Raw genomic sequence first — 18,534 nt, forward strand, 5'->3', positions numbered from 1 at the left:
CCGTGGCATTGCCGCTCACGCCGGATCTCCCTAATCATGGGCTCCTTCCCCTCTCCTCCCCCTTCCATCCTTTCTCCGAGGGGAGAAGAGGGGAGGGGCTTCCCCCTCTAAGAGTCCACTTAAGCAGACAAAAAAAGGCTCCGGAGTTGTATTCTCCGCCAACAAAGCCGAGGCGTGTGAATGGCGCCGGGCGCTGTGATTAACGCGGGGGGCGAGAAAAGGTGAACGGGAGATGTTGCCGTGACCCGAGCAGGGGGTGTGCATCTTAATTTAGTAAGGAGGGGCTTGGGGGGGGGGATTTGCTGGCAGATCACAGGGGTACAGTAAGAGTTTGTTGATCCCGAGTGATCCAAGGTTTTCAAAGAGGGGGGTTGCAGTGTTAATGGTGCGGCCACGCCCTTTTGACCGAGGCCCCGCCCCTCACTAACGCTGCAAACATGACTTGCATATTCCTTGGAGATGTGCAAACCAGTGCTTTTCACATTAATGACTGGATGGAGGTCCGGCAAGGCCTCTGCAGCCCACGGCCCCTCCCTTCCCCTCGCTGACTGCCCTGGCGACCAGCCTTGTGGTTCGGCCGATGCCGAGTCCAGAGAAACTCAAATCCTCAAGAGGGAAGGACTCGTGGAGAGTCGAATCAAATGTAATCATTGAGATGCAAATCATTAACCCTCCTGATACATTTGTCTCTCATAAAATGGCAATCATGTTTCAGGGTCAATTTGACCCAGATTGTGTTTAATCATCCAATCAGGCCAGAAACAAATACAAGCAAAAATGTTGGATAAAATGTCAAGGCCGCACACGGCGAGCCGACATTTCCGCCGTGTCGTGCCTCCTCCATAAAACGAGTCCAAGTGAGAGTCGAGGCGGCGGTGGCGTGTCCCGCTGCGCCCCAAATGTGATGGTTCCGCATCAGTGGGCCGCGTTTGGAGCGCATTATTGTAATGGCGGCTCATTTGCCCGAATGGGGCCGCCGCGTAATGAGGAAGCTTCATCTCGGGATCCGCCGGAAAGACTCGTCTCCCCGCTGTCGGCCGAGCTCTCGTCAAGACCTCTCGTGTTTATTCTTTGATTAGCGTCAAAAAAGGGAGCGGCGTCGCCACCGAGAGCAAAAGAGGCGGGGACGGCGGGAACAAGGCCAGGCGGGCGAGCCAAGAGTTACCAATCAGCCGGTCCTCGGGTGGGACGGACACGAGCGCTAACACGGAGACCTGTCAGCTCCTATGACCTCGGCTCGGCTCGGTTTCGGCAGCCCGCGCCGGGCCGGGCCGGGCCTTGGGAATGACTTTGCCTTTACCCCACAGTGGAAAAAAGGGCATAATGTCATCGGCTTTTTTTTCCCCTCGCTTTGTTGAGCAAATCAAAGCGGGACGGGAGCGCCTTTTCCACCGCTTTACCTTTGCTTTATTAAGCTGCAGTGAAGCAGAGCGATGACATTTTCACAACAGGGAAGAAAAAGCAAAAGCACCTCATGCCTTTATGCAGTTACAGTTGGCTTGGTACCTTCACTTAGAAGTGAAAATTTGACTGAAAAGTTGATCAAAATACAATGACCCTTGTTTGCCATAAATGTAAACATTTAATAAGACATAGACATCTTTTGTTTAAGTCACAGACTAGTAAAAACTGTTCAAATATTTTAAAAAGATGAACGTGATAAAAATTGCTAGCAACTTCTCCATTTTTTAAAAGTGAAAACAATTTGTCATTTTAGTATTGACACATGCACAATTTGTATTGGCGGGCTGTATCCGGCCCCCGGGCCTCGAGTTTGACACCCGTGGTTTATACATACTTTATTCCGCTTGACTTCCTTCCCCCTTAATATTTGGCAGTGTAAAGCAACGGGGAGCCCCGCTAGGACAGCAGCGACTGAAACGAGTTTCATCAAAGGAATGCTAATCGGAATGCTAATGCTAGGTGGGAGCCAGCGTGAAAGCGCTTCATTTGGACTTCCATCTTTGATGTTTTCCTGAGGCAAACACAAAACAACAGTGGAAAATAGTTTTGGCTCAGCAACTCAAAGAAACGGCAACTTTGCTTCGCGCACATATGCAGCGATCGGATCTCGCCGCCGCCGCCACCATGAGGGAGGAATTCAAACACGGCCGTGCACCTGTGCGGGTTGAGGCCACCAATGGGGGAGGACCATGCCCTCACCTGTCTCTCGCACCTGCGCCGCCGACACAATGCATACCTGTGACTCACGCACGCCCGCACGTGTCTATAGAAGACCTATCGGAATTGGGTCCAATGAATTGATGAAGAGGTGCTATCGCCCTATGACAAGGCTTCAAGTGCCGCTGCATGAGTAGCATCTTGGTGAGCGAGTTGATTTAATGCATCTCCTGGCTCCTGCTAAGTCTCTCGTTTGGATTAAAGCCTTAATGGCGCCCTTGAACGTTTCAACTGCGCCATTCGCTAGCACCCGTCCATTCAATACAAACGCCGTGTCCAGATTCGCCGAGTTCGAGTTTCAAGAGTCATCAATTGATGGATGGATTTCTTTCTTTATTTATTTGTCTTAATTTATGAGAATTACATAAGTTAATTCAAGATTCCTGTTCCCTGAACCGCTTGTCTGGAATTTTCTAGATTTCAACACTTAATGTGATTATTTTTGGGAGTTTTTGAAAGGCCCGATCGATTGATCGTTAATCAATCAATAAGCGTGGTCTTTTTTTTTTTTAGACCAGCTCGAAGCTGGTTCAAGCGAGCCTTCATCAATGGCGTTGCGCCACTCGGAAGTGACCCGGCCCATTGCTCACAAATGTTTCTTTGCCTTGCTTCTCATGGTTCCAGAATCGCAAGGCTGCACCTTAAACAAACAGCGACTTGAATGACTTTGTTCCGTGCTTCTTTTGGTTGAAGGCCGCCTGCCGACTCATCAAATTGGACGGGGCAGGTGTTCTTCACGGACATGCGGCGGTACGACGTCACGTACGCCGCACCTCCCTATTAGTCACTCAGCAGCACACAAGCAATAAAGCACACACGTTTCCATTCAGAGCGCTCGGCGAGGACAATGCTTGAGGAACAGGAATCAATTGATGCCATTCAGCTCTTCTCAAAGCTTCTTCTCACTCTTTCAAGTAGCCACACGCTCCAAAGTCGGGAGTTTTTGCGGTGTGTGATTTCTCCCATCGCATCTGTGTGAGCATGCACGGCGGCACCAAAACACGGGAATGTCAACACTCTTTGTTCCACATCGTTGCAGAAATTCACACGCTTGGACCTGGCAATGAAGCTTTAATGGAGCTTGTCAGCGGTCCAAAGCATTCGCAACGGAATTCATAACCATGTTCACCTCGTCGCTTCTATGTGACACCAGTCAAGTTACAGAATGAATTTTGCCGAGTCATCATTTTAACACGTGTCCCATTTAGGTTTTGTCACATCACACCATCTCATTTTCAGCTTCTTGATGATGTTCCTGCCCAACAATCCTTGAGTCAGATGGAGCAAATTGCTTAAAAAGAAGCTCCCTGCTGAGAATGATGAGCGAGAGCGAAATAACCCGAAGCCTGCTAATATACGAGAATCGCTTTACCGCGTGAATAGATTCCAAGAAAAAAAGCGCAAACAAAACACGTCGCTGAGTCAATACGCCGTGGCTAGAAATGCAACGCTAGCGAGCAGGACGCGGCCAGTCCGTAGCGGAGTTCATATGCGGCTGACAGGCCGGAAAGATGGATCTCGGGTTAGCGACCCGTTCAAGCGTCCCGCCGGCTTGACTCTGAGACACGCGTGGTCGGAAATGTCATTCCTTGGCCGTCGCCGCTTCCGACGTGATGGATACGAGTCTGGTCGAGGAGGGATGAGAGTGGAAATGCGGAAGCTTCCGCAGGATCTGGATTTTGTCAGATTTTTATATTCTGCCTCAATTTTTGGAGTTGCAGTTTCGTCAGTGGGCTCCAATTTATTTATTTACTTATTTATTTATTTAAAATTTGTTTATTTAATGTATCTGTTTATTTATTTATTTGTATTTAGATTTATACATTTATTTATTTCAAATAATTTGAAAAGAATCATCAAAGGTTCAGCGCCTTCTGTTGCAAACATGAATAAATAATAATAGCTAAAGACCAAATCTTGTTTGTTTTTTTCCAGCTTTTGTATTTCTTGGCGAAATGACAGCAGACTCCACAAGTCATTTCAAAGACAAAAAGTAACGCTTCTGATTTCATGAGCTGCTTTTTGTGGGCTCCCGTTTACCTCGAGTGGTGGCTATGAAACCTTTGCCAATACCAGGGTTGGAGCTTAGCGGTCCGGGGGGGGACGTGTTTTGATTGGAGCGCCTGCGCTTGGAGCCTGGTCAAGAGCACTCGCCTCAAACGCAGAGAGCACTTGATTACACAGCAGCCATGATCACATTAAAAACAACAACGGACCCAAAGCATTTCTTCAAATCAGAGCTGGACAATGGAAGGCCAAAAGTGACGAGGCGGGCACACGCCAATGTCCAACTTTTGTACTGTGACATCTGCCGTCTGGCCCACTCGATAATTAAGACCGCCCGGCGCTGGCGGCACACCCGTCCCATTTCCGGGCGTGGACCAATTTTCCCCAGCCAAACTCACTGGCCGTTGGTTGAAATATTTGATTGATGCTCAGTGGCAGCGGCAAGCTCTGTTCTTGTCCGCTGTGTCCGAGCCCCCATTTAGCAAGATAGCGGCCTGATCGCCAATCAATGGCAGGCAAATGGGAGGAATTAGCACAAATTAGGGCTGGCTTGCGTTCCCGGGTCAATATGGCACCTGCTTGATGGCGGCGTGGCCTCCGCCATTTAAATATGCCACGCCGTCGAGACTCGGCCAGTTTTATCTTAGCTGCCAGACTCCCGCCGCTCGCCCACCCTAATAAAATCGCGAGGAGGGCAAGGTTCGCCACCCCCCCGTGGGGGGATTAGCATTTGACACGAGCCGAGACCCCCCCAACATAAATATTCACATCACACACTGGCGGTGTACTCAACAGTTTTGGACTTGTTTGCACATTTCTTTTGTGTATGGAGGAGCAGTGTAGGCACTTTTTTTTTTTTATTCCTCCGTTAGCTGGTCACCCTTGGGTCCAATTATCCACAAGCTTGTGCCTGTAGCGTAGCGAAGAGCAGATGGTTGCTTTTTGTCCAGGTTCAAATGCTGATTAAAGGACCGACTGTTTTTTTTTTTTGAATGCATTGTCTCGTGTTGCTGAGTGAGCTGCAAAATTCAGTCCATATGTTTGTGCAAGGCTAGCACTGCTAAAGTATCCTGAGAGACTGTTGACATGCGTTGATAGGTGCTGCTGTTTTGGTCAGCAACAGAGTTGACAGCGTTTGACCCGATCTGATGTTTACAACGTAGGAACCGAACCCAGTGGTCATCATTAAATGCTCCCCCTCCCTCCCTCCCCTTGCTCCAGGATCCCGTCTGCGCCAGGAGGACTCGCCGCCCCGGATCGCCGAGCACCCCTCTGACCTGATCGTGTCTAAGGGCGAGCCGGCCACCCTCAACTGCAAGGCGGAGGGTCGGCCCACGCCCAGCGTGGAGTGGTACAAGGACGGCGAGCGGGTGGAGACGGACAAGGACGACCCGCGCTCGCATCGCATGCTGCTGCCCAGCGGCTCGCTCTTCTTCCTGCGCATCGTGCACGGGAGGCGGAGCAAGCCCGACGAGGGAGCCTACGTCTGCGTGGCCCGCAACTACCTGGGCGAGGCCGTCAGCCGCAACGCCTCGCTGGAAGTGGCATGTGAGTCCAGTTTTTTTTTCTTCACGTCCCGCTCTGCTCGGTTGATTTCTCTCATTTAATCTGGGAGAGACGAGATTTGCTAGCGTTTTACAGTGACTATGTTTCACCTTAACAAAAAAAAAAAAAAAATTCTCAAAAATTCTGAAATATCCAAGCATGAAATTGATCAGAAAGTCTAGCATTTTGGTTCGGGGTAGCCATTTCTGACGGGTGGGAAGGTCAAAACACGAGCAGTCTTTTGTTGGAGGGTCTGGACATAAATCTGCCGGTGGGATCAAAGTTGGAATGTATTTTTTTTTTTAAGCCACATTGTGTCAGTAGCAAGTTTCGGGCAAAAAAAATGTGACCCTTGGATCAAATGACCTTTGAAGAAGAGCTTCAGGTGGTCTTCCAGTGGCTTCACGGGACTTTGCTTTGGAAACATAATTCCACTGCAATATGTTTTTTTTTTTTTTTTGTGTTCTGGCCGTACTTGTTGTTCTTTGTGCTCCTTAAATCTCCTCCACCGCCTGCAGTCCATCTTCGACTTCCCTTTAAGTGTATTTCCAGTTATTGCTGCCTTGAGCTCTGCAGGAAATTGGCTTATGTGTTGGGGAGAATATAGTGGGGGGGTGCCCACCTTTTGATCTAGTCCCCCTGCTTTCCCATGGGCCTTACAAGAAGCCCCCCGCCCCCCCTCCCCCAGGTGCAACACTGTGTGACAGCAGCTTGAGCTATTGATCGCTGTAAGAGGCGCTCTCCAGGTCTAAATGAAAACTCATAAAAAATAGATGGACTCTGTGGATTATTTGGAGTTTTACCTCCTCGTTGTATTTCTCGTACACCTTCCTTTGATGCAACCTGCACAAGGGAAGCGGCTGAAGACAAGCGACTCTGGCATGCAAACAATTGGCTAGTTTGATGACTCAGCATTAAATATAAAAGATGATTTTTTTTTTCTTTCTTTGTTCGCCCCCAAAAATGGGATGATCACACATTGTGCCGGCTCATTTTCAGGGCTCGGGGTTTCTTGGTTTTCTCTTTCTAAGGGGGGGTGGGGGGTCTGCTGGTGGGAGGCTTAATCTCCCTGCCTTTGGCTTACCACGGTGATTAGCTTTATCAGGCCCTGACATCCCTCTAGTGATTGTAAAGCTCAAGCTAATGGCAGGAGAAAAAGCAACCTTGGAATCGCTATCTGTGTTGCAATGATTTTTGTGCTCCCCCGCCCCGCCCCCGCAGAGGGGGCTACCTCGCCATCCCGTGCACCCGTTCACGAGTGGCTGAGCATGAACCCCCGCTCAGATAATTGAATTGCAGCTCTGAAACGGATTGGAGTCGGGCCTTTACCTGGCTGAAGGCCGAACGTCATCCTGGGCGTCCCATCAACAACAACAATGTGGGGGAAAGGAAAGTTTGTCATTGGAGGTCGCCCACAAATGGCCGAAATGGAACCATCAATAGAAAATTCCAAGCAAAAAGTCAGTCTTCCTGTCTTTTTGGCTAATGCTTGGTGGGACTTTTTTTGTGGGTCTACTCAAGATAGACATTGCCACCAAAATTTCTTGTTGCGAAATGACTTGAAAAGAAGCTTCCAAATTCATTTTATGGTGTGTCAGCAGTAGTCACAGCCATGCAAAGACCATTTGCAGTGACAAATCCAACAATTATTCACACTTAAGCGTCGGTCGAGTATATGTGGTCGACATTTTGAGCAAAGATGAGCAAAACAACAACATGAGCCTCCAGTAAATTGGCTGTATGCTTTCCCAGATGGCTTTTTGACACTTTTTTTTTCACAGCAGACAGGCCTACCAAATTTTGCTTCCAAAGCTGATTTGGTTTTTTTTTCCCTTTTCTCTCCTTCAAAAGACAAATAATCTCAGCCGCTTTTGTCATTTGAAGCTCTCCAAAAGTGCCCGAGAGTCGAAGCGGCGCGATAGATCTGTCGCTTATAAGAAAGGATGTTGCCCCCTCCCTTTTCTCTTTTCCCGACTGAACCGGGTCAATGAGCAGCTTCATAAATCATTGTGAAGCCCGTGTCAGGAACGCTAGCCGCGGCGCTGCTGAATAAATTGCTGGCGCGGCATATATAGCCGCTGAGTGTACGTGTGTGTGCGTATACCCAAGTGTGACAGCGCTCACCTGGGGCGAGAGCGTCGCCTGAAAAATGTTAATTGGTTGGGTGTCTTCAGGTAGCAGCCGATCGGGCGCACGCAAGCAGAAAGGTTGCGCTTGTAATTGTTTTAATGCCGCTTGAGCCTGGTGACACGCAAATGTTGGAACCCAAAACTGCTGGTCGGCGCTCATTTGCAGGGCACGTAAAGGCAATCAATCGTCTTTAGTATGGTCCACACAATGCAAATTCCATTTTCTAATTAAAAAAGTATGTCACCAACTTTATATGTATGGCTTAGAGTATACTGAATATGATTTTCGAAACATAAAATGACGGGGCAATTTTGTTGAGAAGGTGACTTTTTTTTTTGGACTTGCTTAAGTAAATAATAATAATAATAATAAAATAAATAATTAAATAAATGCATGGGCAGGAAATGTCTTTTTTTTTTATTGCTTCAATAAATAATAAATAATGATAATAATAATTAAATAAATCATGAAATAATTTTGGGAGCAGGTCTTTTTTTTGGCTTGCTTTATTAAATAATAAGAATAATTAAATAAATCATGAAATAATTTTGTGGGCAGGAAATGTCTCTAAGCAAGCTGATGACATTTTGGCCCGACTCAACGGGCCTGGGCGAAGATCCGCCGTTGACTTTTTTTTTTTTTTTGGCTACTGTTGGTCAAGGCCAAGTTAAGCCGCAGCGTCGGCCAGCAAAAAGCCGCATGAGCCACAAAGCAGCCACTCGCATGTTACAGACATTTTTATGAAGACACCGGGGAACTGTATGGAGCTAAATATGCAAATGAAACAGATGTTTTTCCAAATGCTTCCTCAAATGGGATTGGTTGATTTTTAATTTTTTTTTTTAAACAAAGTCTCCTCTGATAGCACCTAATGTGCCGCTTCTCCAATTAAGTGGCGGGCTCGGTTTCATTCGACAGAGTAATTAGCGAGGAAATGGAGCAGAGGGGAGAGCGAGGAAACTCGTGGAGGAAGGAAAAAGAGGAAGAGGGGTGGAGCGGCTCATAAAAAGAGGGAGCGACCCAGAGCAGGTGGGGAGGGAGCCAGGCGGGTCTTTGACGAGCGCTCATTACGACTTTTCACAAATGAGACGGTGGCCGTGGCAAGCGCTCATCATCAACACACAAACAACCGAGATGGATGAGGAGGGGGGGGCAGAAAAAAAAAATCCCCACATGGAAGTCCTCAAGTCATAATGAAGGCAACAATCCAATCATTAGCGCACATTAATGACGCATGCTCCGGTTTGGATGTAAAATCAGAACATTGGCTTGGGTCTAATTGACATTTAAACGGAACTTTAGCAACACCTGCACAATCCAATCACCATGAAAAAAAAAAGGCAGCCTTTTCAATTTCTTTTTTTTCTTCTTCCCCTTTTGTTAAACATGCAGAAACGAGTGTAAGAAAAGGTTGAAATAAGCGTACCCCTGCCTGCCTGCCTGCCGGCCAGCAGACTGCACTCTAAATTATTGATACGTATCTGCGGGCCGATTATTGATCATGTCCAAAGCACAGACTCGCTGCTGGGCTTCTGCTTTAATGGCTGGATTCCGCTTTGATTTCAGGTTTCACATCGATTGGTTTCATATCGGTGATTTATTCGAGCCTCCATTTATTTTTTTCTGGCCTATGTACAGTTTCAGGCTGTTGTGGTACGGATGTGGTTTTTTTTTTTTGCTGAGGAAAGGGCCAGAGAACAAGTGAGTGGTGCTGCGACCTTCTGTCGAATCTCTGCGGATCACTCAGGGGTGGTTTGGATCCTGTGACCCCTAAAGAACCCTTTGCCCTCCCCTCTCTCCCCTCGGACCTTAATTCTTCAAGCCAGTTGACGCAGGTTCTCCCCCAAGAAGCCCTGAAAATGATAATCCATCACCAGGAGCGTAGAGAAGGTGACTGCGTTGAGGGCTGAAGTTCAGGTTGCGGACAATTTGGCTTTGAAGCGAGTACGGCTGCAATTGATCCACCTTGCGATAGATGGATGATGGGATGGATGGATGGATGGATTACAGTTGTCCGATGAATGAAATCTTCCCGCAGCATAACCGTCGGCAGTTCTCGCGTCACCGGATATGTTATGACTTAGTGATTTCTCGACGACACGGCTCGAGATTGCGCCCGTCTCCGATTACATTTTGCAGTAAGGGACGCTCATGGCCGTGGACAGCTGCAGGCCAGCGTTTGAAACCCGATCCTTCCGTCTCTTCTCACTCCATCACTCCCTCCCTCCCACCACATGAAAGCGCGGCATTTGATGGCGTTCATAAAGCCGTGCTTCCTTTGGCTTCCTTTGACTCTTGTATTCGCAGGAAGTTCGGCGTCCAGATGAGGCTAACCTGGCATGCCAAAGAGTCAGTGGTGTTTATTTCAGTTTGTCAGTCTTCCGAAAGGGAAGGTCAATCCTGAAAGGTAAATCCAAATAAATAAATCCCAGGAAAAATAAATAAATAAATGGATGACTATAAATCAATAAATGAGTACAAAAATGGCAGATGGGATGCTAACGCGCTTCGCCTCATTCGCCGTACCGGGGGAGCCGCCGCCGCCGTCGTCGCACGGATCGCTTAAGCGGGGCCAAAGGCCAACTGAATCGAAATCAGAACAAGCCCATTCAAATGCAAAGCAGAATCTTATCTGGCCGCCTCTGCTGCTGGCCTTCGCGCTCGACACCGACCGGGGCAGAGCTATTAACGTAAGTTCCTCCTATGTTTCTCTTGAAGTCAGGTTGTGTTCGGGAAGATACCGCCGGCGTGAGATGGCTTCTCCTAATCTACAGACAGAAATACAAGCAATGACGTCACTTGCGCTTGCTGGTGATTTGTAAAAGCGGGGCTGCTAATGCACGCAATCAGCCGCTAACTTTTTCTAAGCGGCAGTGTGCCATTTGAGAGCTAAATGGCGCCGTTATTGGGAAAAATGAAACCCCCGCGCGCGGCGTCGTAATGGAGCTGAAAAAGAATGGCTTAATTGGCCGACGTATTCACGCCCAGACATTAACTGTATCATTTGCATTTTTACTTTCTTTTTTTTCCCCTCCTTTTTAAAGGTCCCCCGGTGTGCACGTGGAACAGGCATGTGAATTATAACTCTGACACTTCATGAATATCGATTTGGCGCCGCCGCCACTAAGTGAGAGGTTGCGGAAAATGTGGAAAATATGCCAAGCCGTTTATATTTGCTATTGCAGGTTAGTTCATGCACCTGACGTGTTGACGCTTTAATGGACTATATTTCTTTGCTAGCCCGACATATGAAACATGTTGAAGGCCAATAATGATTCAGTGAATTATAATCGAGATCATAAAGTCGATGAATATATTATGAATTGAGCGGCGACCAGGCCAAGGTGTACCAAACCCAGCCGGGGTCGGCTCCAGCACCCCGAAAGCCTGAACAGAAGACGGATGGACGGTAGGAAAGGTCAGACACGGTCGGACTCCCCGACATACGGAAGTTGTCGGCGTGATTTATCTCCGTCGATGACCCGGATGGATCCAGATATCCCACGTTTGGCCCCCGCTCCAGACACGACCCCGCGACCGGTCATCGATTGACCATCGCTCGACCCCAAGAGAACGGCGGCGCCAACAATTGCCGCATCTCCGGGAGGAGAAGTCCGAGTGATTCCTCTTGTCAGAGCAAGAAAAGCGGCCATCGTTCAATTTGGGGCCGGGGGGATACACGGCATCTGTCATCGTGTTTGTTCCTCCACTTGTGCGCTTCTCTTGTGAATGCGGCAAACTCCGACATAAATCATTGTCAGTTTCACCTCATTTCCTGCTTTATGACAAATGGCCCCCGAAAGCTATGACGACGTCTGCCGCTCTTAACCCTTGCGACGCTGTCCCGCTGCTTTTTACATCACAATAGGCCTTCAGATGCTTCTCGGGGAACCGGACCTTGGCTTGCCTTGGCTCCTCAGCATCCTGTCTCCTTACAAGCCCCTCCCCCTTTTGCCTCTCCCCTCCATTGCTTCCATCTCCTAAATCACTGCTGCCTAACCGGGCGTCGACGATAACAATTGAAAATGGTCTCGGTGAAAACGAATCTAATCGCAAGCGAGAGCTTTATTGAAAATGAAATTAGCGGACTTTTCTAATAAAAGCCTAATGTGTGGCTAAAGGCTCGATAACGGACGTTGATGAGGGCGTCGGCGTTATTGAGAAGGGAAGAACAAAACCGTTTGGGATTTCATTCATCTGAAATTCAATGCCGACCCGGGCGGAGTAATTAGGGAGCCGGTGGAAAGGTACTCTCCAAATGGTTTTATTTCTCCCATTAAATAGAGCGCCATTTTTTTAGGGCTTTGACAGCCCCTGATATTTTATTTTATTTACAAGGCTCCGTTCTGGCAATTTTGGCCAATTGCTGCCAAAGTTGAACCATAACAGATGAAACTATTGAAATTTAGTTAGTTTGTGGGTGGATCTCATTATATATTTAAAAAAAAAAAAAAGCCTTGACTAAACCCCATCATGTCAAAAAAAAAAAAAAAAAAGACGCCTCTGGGACCAGAGGCGCCCCTCTCTTGTCAGAACCCATTCAATTATAGTCCGAGCTTTCATTTCAGAACCCCCCCACCAGCTCCCAATTGCATCCGCGTGCCAGCAGCGGCAGCCCTCACACTCCGGCACCCACAGCGGGGGATTGTGGGCCGGGGAACGTGGCATCATTACCTTCTTGGAGTGGCAGCTGTTGAGCGTGGCCCACAGGCTGTCCCTCATCCACCCGCCGGCCGCATATTTTATGCACTCGCTCAAGGGTGTGAACGAAACGTGAATGATGTTTGCAGGCTTGTTTTTTTTTTTTAAGACTGTGAGGTGACTTTTAGCTGTTAGCGTTAGCGCGGCGCGTGGCACCAAGCTCCCTGTTGCGCCGCGGCCCGTCTCATTAATCACACGAGGCCCGGCGCCGGCGCCGCCGACAGCCCTGCAACCAGGTTGCCATTTCCTTGCGCTCCGGGAAGGCGTCATTATGTGGCGACAGGAAGAAGGCGGTGCGGCAATAACAGCTGCCAGTGGTCATCCCAAGCACCCCCAACCTTCTCCCTGCCCCCTTAAGTCCACGTGTCCGCCCCACTCCCCTACCAAGCTGTTTGGCTTCCCCTTGTCTGAGGTTCACAAGTTTTCAACTGAGGGGTCAAAGGTTGTCGAAGTCGCCTCAGCATCGCTCAGCAACGTCGCACGTCAGGAGAGCTGCTCGAGCATGACGGATGGAGGCAGACAGGCGGGGTAAGGGGGGGTGTCTGTGCGGAAGGCAGGGGGAGGCGGCACCTCCCACACTGTTTAACCATCCACCTCAGCTGTATTCTCTCCATCCTCCAATTCAGTATCGATGTCGGCGTGCTGTTTTAATTCCGAGTGGTATTTGTTTGAAGGGGAGGTGGAAAGCTGTAGGCTGTTGCTACTGGTTCCGTGGTCTAGTTGTGTCACCGACGTGTAGCTGCGCTGTCACTTGGCCCTAATTGGCCCAGATTGGCTCAAAGCTCACTGACCCGCCCTGTCTTTCCCAACGTGTGTCTTTGTGTGCCAAGACAAGACAACGCTCTCCACTAGTGGATGCTAAAGCCCTCTCAGAAGGCGGGGCAGTATGACAGTATGAGGATGCAGTCAGTGGGCGGGGCTAGATCTAATCTCGATCGGAGACCCCATTGATCCGGGTGGGGGGGGTCATTACCGGGTCAGTACACGAAGCGACAATGACACGCTTCATCATACGGTACAAACCAATTGCGACATTTTCAAATGCCGTGACACCGAGTATCAATCTGGAGCATGGCATACATCACGCGCATGGTCGTCCATTAAAGCGGCGGCCGGCACCTCGTTTAGCTGCGCCGCAATCAATCCAAACAAGGGCCGCTGGTCCGTTCCGGGCCAAATGGAGAATCTATGATGTGCTCCGGGGTGCTCGGCGATGGACCCTCCGGCGTTGCATCCTAATTGGATGGTGTGACCTTTCCCTGTTGTAATTTCCAAGGGGCTGATGGTCCATGTGGGCGGGGCCGCGGGGGTTCCAACACATTAGGAGGGCCTGATGGATGTTGGGGACCAACGGTAGCGGGTAGCAACATGTGAGGCGACAGCTGTTGACAGGGAAGGAATGTAATTGTCACCGCAGGCATCGCCGCGCATTCTCTAAATTAGTCTTGCCGGTTCAATGCTTTTATAAACACACCCCCTAAAACTCAAAGCACATTAATTAGGCCTTGTAATTTATTTTCCGTTCTTATTCTTGGGCCAGAGAAATGAACGTTTTAAGGGCTTTTGCATTCTCAAGAATCAAAGTGCAGGCAGCCTTGGAGGATAAACAATGTTTAATATATTGTGTGTCTTTTGACGGCATACGGAGCCGGAACAAATGCCCGCATATTTATTTGGCTTGAGCATGCTTTGTATGACGAGACGTGTTGTCACCGTTGGTGGAAATGTCAAATAAGCACGTCGGAACCCCACTTGAGCCCCTTTAATGGTGGCCATCGTCGGCTTTAACGATTTTGCCGAAACGAGTGAAAAGGGTTGCTGAGTGCCTGGACCCCCTTCGGAACAGGTGCGTTTTATTGCGGGCCGGGGCCAACGGGCGGCTCGTCGTCGCCCCCTCGACTAACGAGGCATCGGGGGCCGGCTTTGTGATGGCACAAGAGCGTCCCGCAGTGAGCCTTGTCTCTTGTTTGATGCCGTCTTTCTCTTTGGGCTACAAAAGGAGGCCACGCGAGGATGCGTGATGGCATCAGGTGGCTTCTTCCTTCCTCCCTCCCTTCCTCCCTCAGTGTCCTCCAGGCTACAAGAAAAACAAAGCTTACAGCTCAGGCTTGGCTGGCTTTGATTGTGTCGAGTTTTTCCTGCTATGTCGTCGCCATGTGGACTTAAATGTTTTGCAGCTCACCTTTCACCCGTTTGTTGAAAAATTTCAAGGGTAAATTTCATTGTATGTGGTAATTTAGTTTTTCCTTTTGTCTCATTCTTCTGAGCTCCTTTGTCCACCCTTGGCAAAGATCTACGCCCCTTCCTTCCTTCCTTCCTTCCTTCCTTCCTTCCTTCCTTCCTTCCTTCCTTCCTTCCTTCCTTCCTTCCTTCCTTCCTTCCTTCCTTCCTTCCTTCCTTCCTTCCTTCCTTCCTTCCTTCCTTCCTTCCTTCCTTCCTTCCTTCCCCTCTGTCACATTCCGCCGTGGGTGAGTGACGATCCCGAGCTCTCCGCAGTGTTGACCGTGCTCCTATTTGCTCGCCTTCGCCTCTCTCTTTGCTTTGCTGTGTAATTTATGAAGCGCCGCACTTGAGCGCAGCAGGCTCGCCCTTGTTCCAACCGCCACCGGGTCCGTGTTTGTCCTGGCCTTTTACCGCCCGAGCCGGTTGATTCCAACACGCGAGCGGGGGCGGTGGCGAAGAACACCTTGAGTGAGATTTTCTTCTTCCTTTTCTCTGCTGAAAGGCCAAAGTCATTTGTTCTTATTGTTTGCGGTCTCACGGGAACAAACACGGGAGGCGGTGGGAGGGATGGGGCTCCTACGCTGCAGTCCTGAAGTTTGCTTTGTCCTTTGTTTTTTTTAATCCGATACAGAGTGTTCAATTGCTGTAAATCAGGTAGCACACTTATCTGCCTTGTTAATCGACATCAGTTTGTGACTCGAACAACACGTCAGAACAAAGATTTATGTTACCTTGAGGCAAAGACTTGAACTTGATGAGGGCGTGAGCGCCAGTCTGTGCGCAGGAATTGTGGTTCATCCAAAATGAGAAGCAAGTACGCTAAACAAACTAGCGCCAGATTGGACAGCCTAATGCGGGCTGAGCGTGGCGTCCGACTTTGATGACCATTTTGTTTGCGTGGAGAAAGCGGGCGACCCGGTTGTTGTTTCTGGCAGCATCCATCCATTACTATGCGCTTCTCCCCATATGGAATCTGGACATCCATGTCAAAAATCCCCTTTGCTCGAATCTTTGCGCTCAACTCGTGTCACCTTTTGATCATAATTGGACTCAACATGGAGGCAGACGTGGGGGGCCGACAACCAAGAGAGAAGCGCACAAGTCACACAAAGGTTAGCAGGAGCTCCCAAAGGAGGCCAAATCCCTTCTCTGAAAGCTTATTGTGTAGAAAGCATGAAACCGGATTCCTGTAACGAGTCTCTGATCGGCCCAGGCCCAAAGGACTCAATTAGACCGGAGCCATCCGTTCTGAGCCAGCCGCCTTGTCTTTCTTTCACCTTCTAGTTACATCGGTCCATGCCAGGATGTGCGCGTGAAACAGTACGGAAATCACCACTCATGTCAAATATTTGCTAGCTAGCTAGCAAGAGCCTGAGAAATAATCCATCCATCCATTAAATGTAAACTACTGAAATAATCAAAAAAATAATGTTAGAAGAAAAACAAGGTTCGCTTAGGTATTAAGAAAATACACAAAAACACAAAACTACTTTTTGGGGAAACAAGATTTGTAAGACAGCTGCTAACATCTGCAGACGCTAAGTAAAGCGCTAAGGACCATTACAATTTGAAGCGTGTGTGTGTGTGTGTGTTCTTCCCACGATTGCATCATTTGAGGTGGTGGTATGAAAGGATGCCAACGTGTGAAAATGGCAACTGTGTTACATTTACGTATAATTAAAGTGAATTATAATCATTTCTTTATTCCAGACAGTCATGCCTTTCATTGCTCTCCCTGCACCAACTTGTCCCGAGCTTGCCTAACACAAGTTCTGTAAACATAAGAGGCTTTTTATTTTCCTTTTCCTCTTTTTGAGAATTGGCCCAACTTTGCGGCGGCATCCCTGTAAAATGAAAATAAATGTCTTGTAAATGAGACGGAGAAGGCTAAAGTCATCACGCAAGCCGTTAACTCTGTTTTCTCAATAGCTTTGCCCTTTTCAAACGACATCAAAAGGTTCATTTACTTGCCGTTCCTTCCGAGATCACTCTATCGCTTGTCAAACGTGAAAAGGTCTATGGAGCAAATCTGGCTGATATTTAAACTCGAATTACAATATTGCACACTAAGCATAAGCTCAATAAAAATAAAATAAAGCCCTCAGCCGCGGCAGTAACAAGTCGGCGCCCGTTGCCAGAGTGTCTCGAAGCGCGTAGCCGATTCCATCCGCTGCTCAAATGATACGAGCCGCACAAAAGTCAATTAGGGCGGCCCAAAATGAATCGTTCTGGACGTGTCCCGAGCGGGAACGGCCGGGGCTCCCTGGGGCAAATGAGGCCTTCTGCGATGACTTGTGTTTAGCCTTGATAATGTGAGTTCATCAAAGACAATGGTCCTTTACCTTCTGTATGCATGCCCGGAGGTGTTCAAGTCCGCAAAAATCACACCTGGTTGGCTTTGCTCTTCATCTGCTCAATTCGTGTCAATTACGCCAGTGAAACGGATAATGGAAATATAAAACCATTACACCCCCCCACATTGCAAGAGGGCCAAGCAAGGCTATTTAAACTCCCTCTAGCGTGGACAAGGCGCAACATAAAGCATCGACCAAGCGTCCCTCCGCCCCTCGGAGCTGCCATCGCCGGCAGAGTAATACTCTGTTTTCTCCGTAATCAATTAGTAAGACTTCGATGGCCCGGCCATTCGTTATGTTGGAGGGGGGGAGAGGCGGTGCCCCTGGGATGGGCGCGTCAGCCGACGCTGATGCATGGCGCGGCCGTGCCGATCGCTCTCGCATCTAAAGCAGCAGCGAGGCCCTTAGTCTGCCAAGCAAGCGTCGGGTATTTCTTGTTAAGCAGCCGGCCGAGGAAGCCTCATTTACTCCGGGATGCAATTAATGCTCTTGTAAAACTTAATAGCGGAGGCCGTTTCAAGTAATCATTCAGTCCTGATCGGGAAAGTTAACATTCGATTACGATCAGGATGACGAACGTTAAATTAGTTCCGGCAGAAGATACTCGAGTCATGGCCGTGCACAGCTAGTAGTGCCATCTTGCAAAACCTCGCACAATTGTTTTTGTTGACATCATTTAACCGTCTAATAACTACTCATAATCAAATATTCCTGTATTGCAATTGAAATGCTTGCGTGATGTACAGTTTTCCATTTATCACACTCCTTTGGTACATTAGCAAACATAGAAATAAAATAAACAATATCAATAAATAAAATAATACAAATAAATAATAAAATAAATAATTAAATATCAATAAAATGATAAAAATAAATCTCCCCCACCCCCAAATACAATCAAAGCGCAACAGTAGGCGAAAAAGCTCCCAGAAGAGACAACTTCCAGACGGGTGCGTGGCGGCCATGATTTTCGGGCTCCTCTTAAAGCCTCGTTTCCTGGCGACGGTCAAAGTCACGCCCGCACACAGTTTTCGACTCGGGCCCAAAGCAAATGTTTTCGGTACATATTTAATGAGTCTTTGGTTGCGATCGAGCCCTCGGTTGGCGCCGCATTGAGCATCCCAATTACGGTGCTCGCCGCTCGACCTCGCGAATATCGGAGTAGCTCAGGAGCTGCGCCGGGAATCATTAATGCGGAACAGATGTTAGACGCCGCCGCCACCGCCGCCGCTACAACATCAACCGCCGCGCTTATTTGGATGCATAATTGATAGGAAATAGGATTAATTGTGCAATGTACACACGTGTTACTTTGGGTCAGCCTTTCTTCGTCGCTGAGCAATTACGCCGAGGCTCGCCTGCGACTATTCAACGTATCGAGCGGCTCCGTGAT

At 48.6% G+C, this 18,534-nt stretch overlaps 1 protein-coding gene across 5 annotated transcripts in view; it reads left to right on the forward strand.

Moving 5' to 3' along the window:
* Positions 1–18,534, forward strand: part of robo2 (roundabout, axon guidance receptor, homolog 2 (Drosophila)) — a 155,782-nt gene that overhangs the window by 60,104 nt on the left and 77,144 nt on the right. For all 5 annotated transcript variants that reach the window (XM_088379990.1, XM_088379986.1, XM_088379989.1 and 2 more), the window contains one exon: positions 5,410–5,736. In XM_088379990.1, the coding sequence (XP_088236116.1) occupies positions 5,410–5,736 (327 nt within the window). The remainder of the gene's footprint in view (positions 1–5,409; positions 5,737–18,534) is intronic.

This window comes from Syngnathus floridae, chromosome 7, assembly GCF_059516105.1.
Source record: "Syngnathus floridae isolate MCC-2025c chromosome 7, RoL_Sflo_1.0, whole genome shotgun sequence".
In the NCBI taxonomy this organism is placed as follows: Eukaryota; Metazoa; Chordata; class Actinopteri; order Syngnathiformes; family Syngnathidae; genus Syngnathus; species Syngnathus floridae.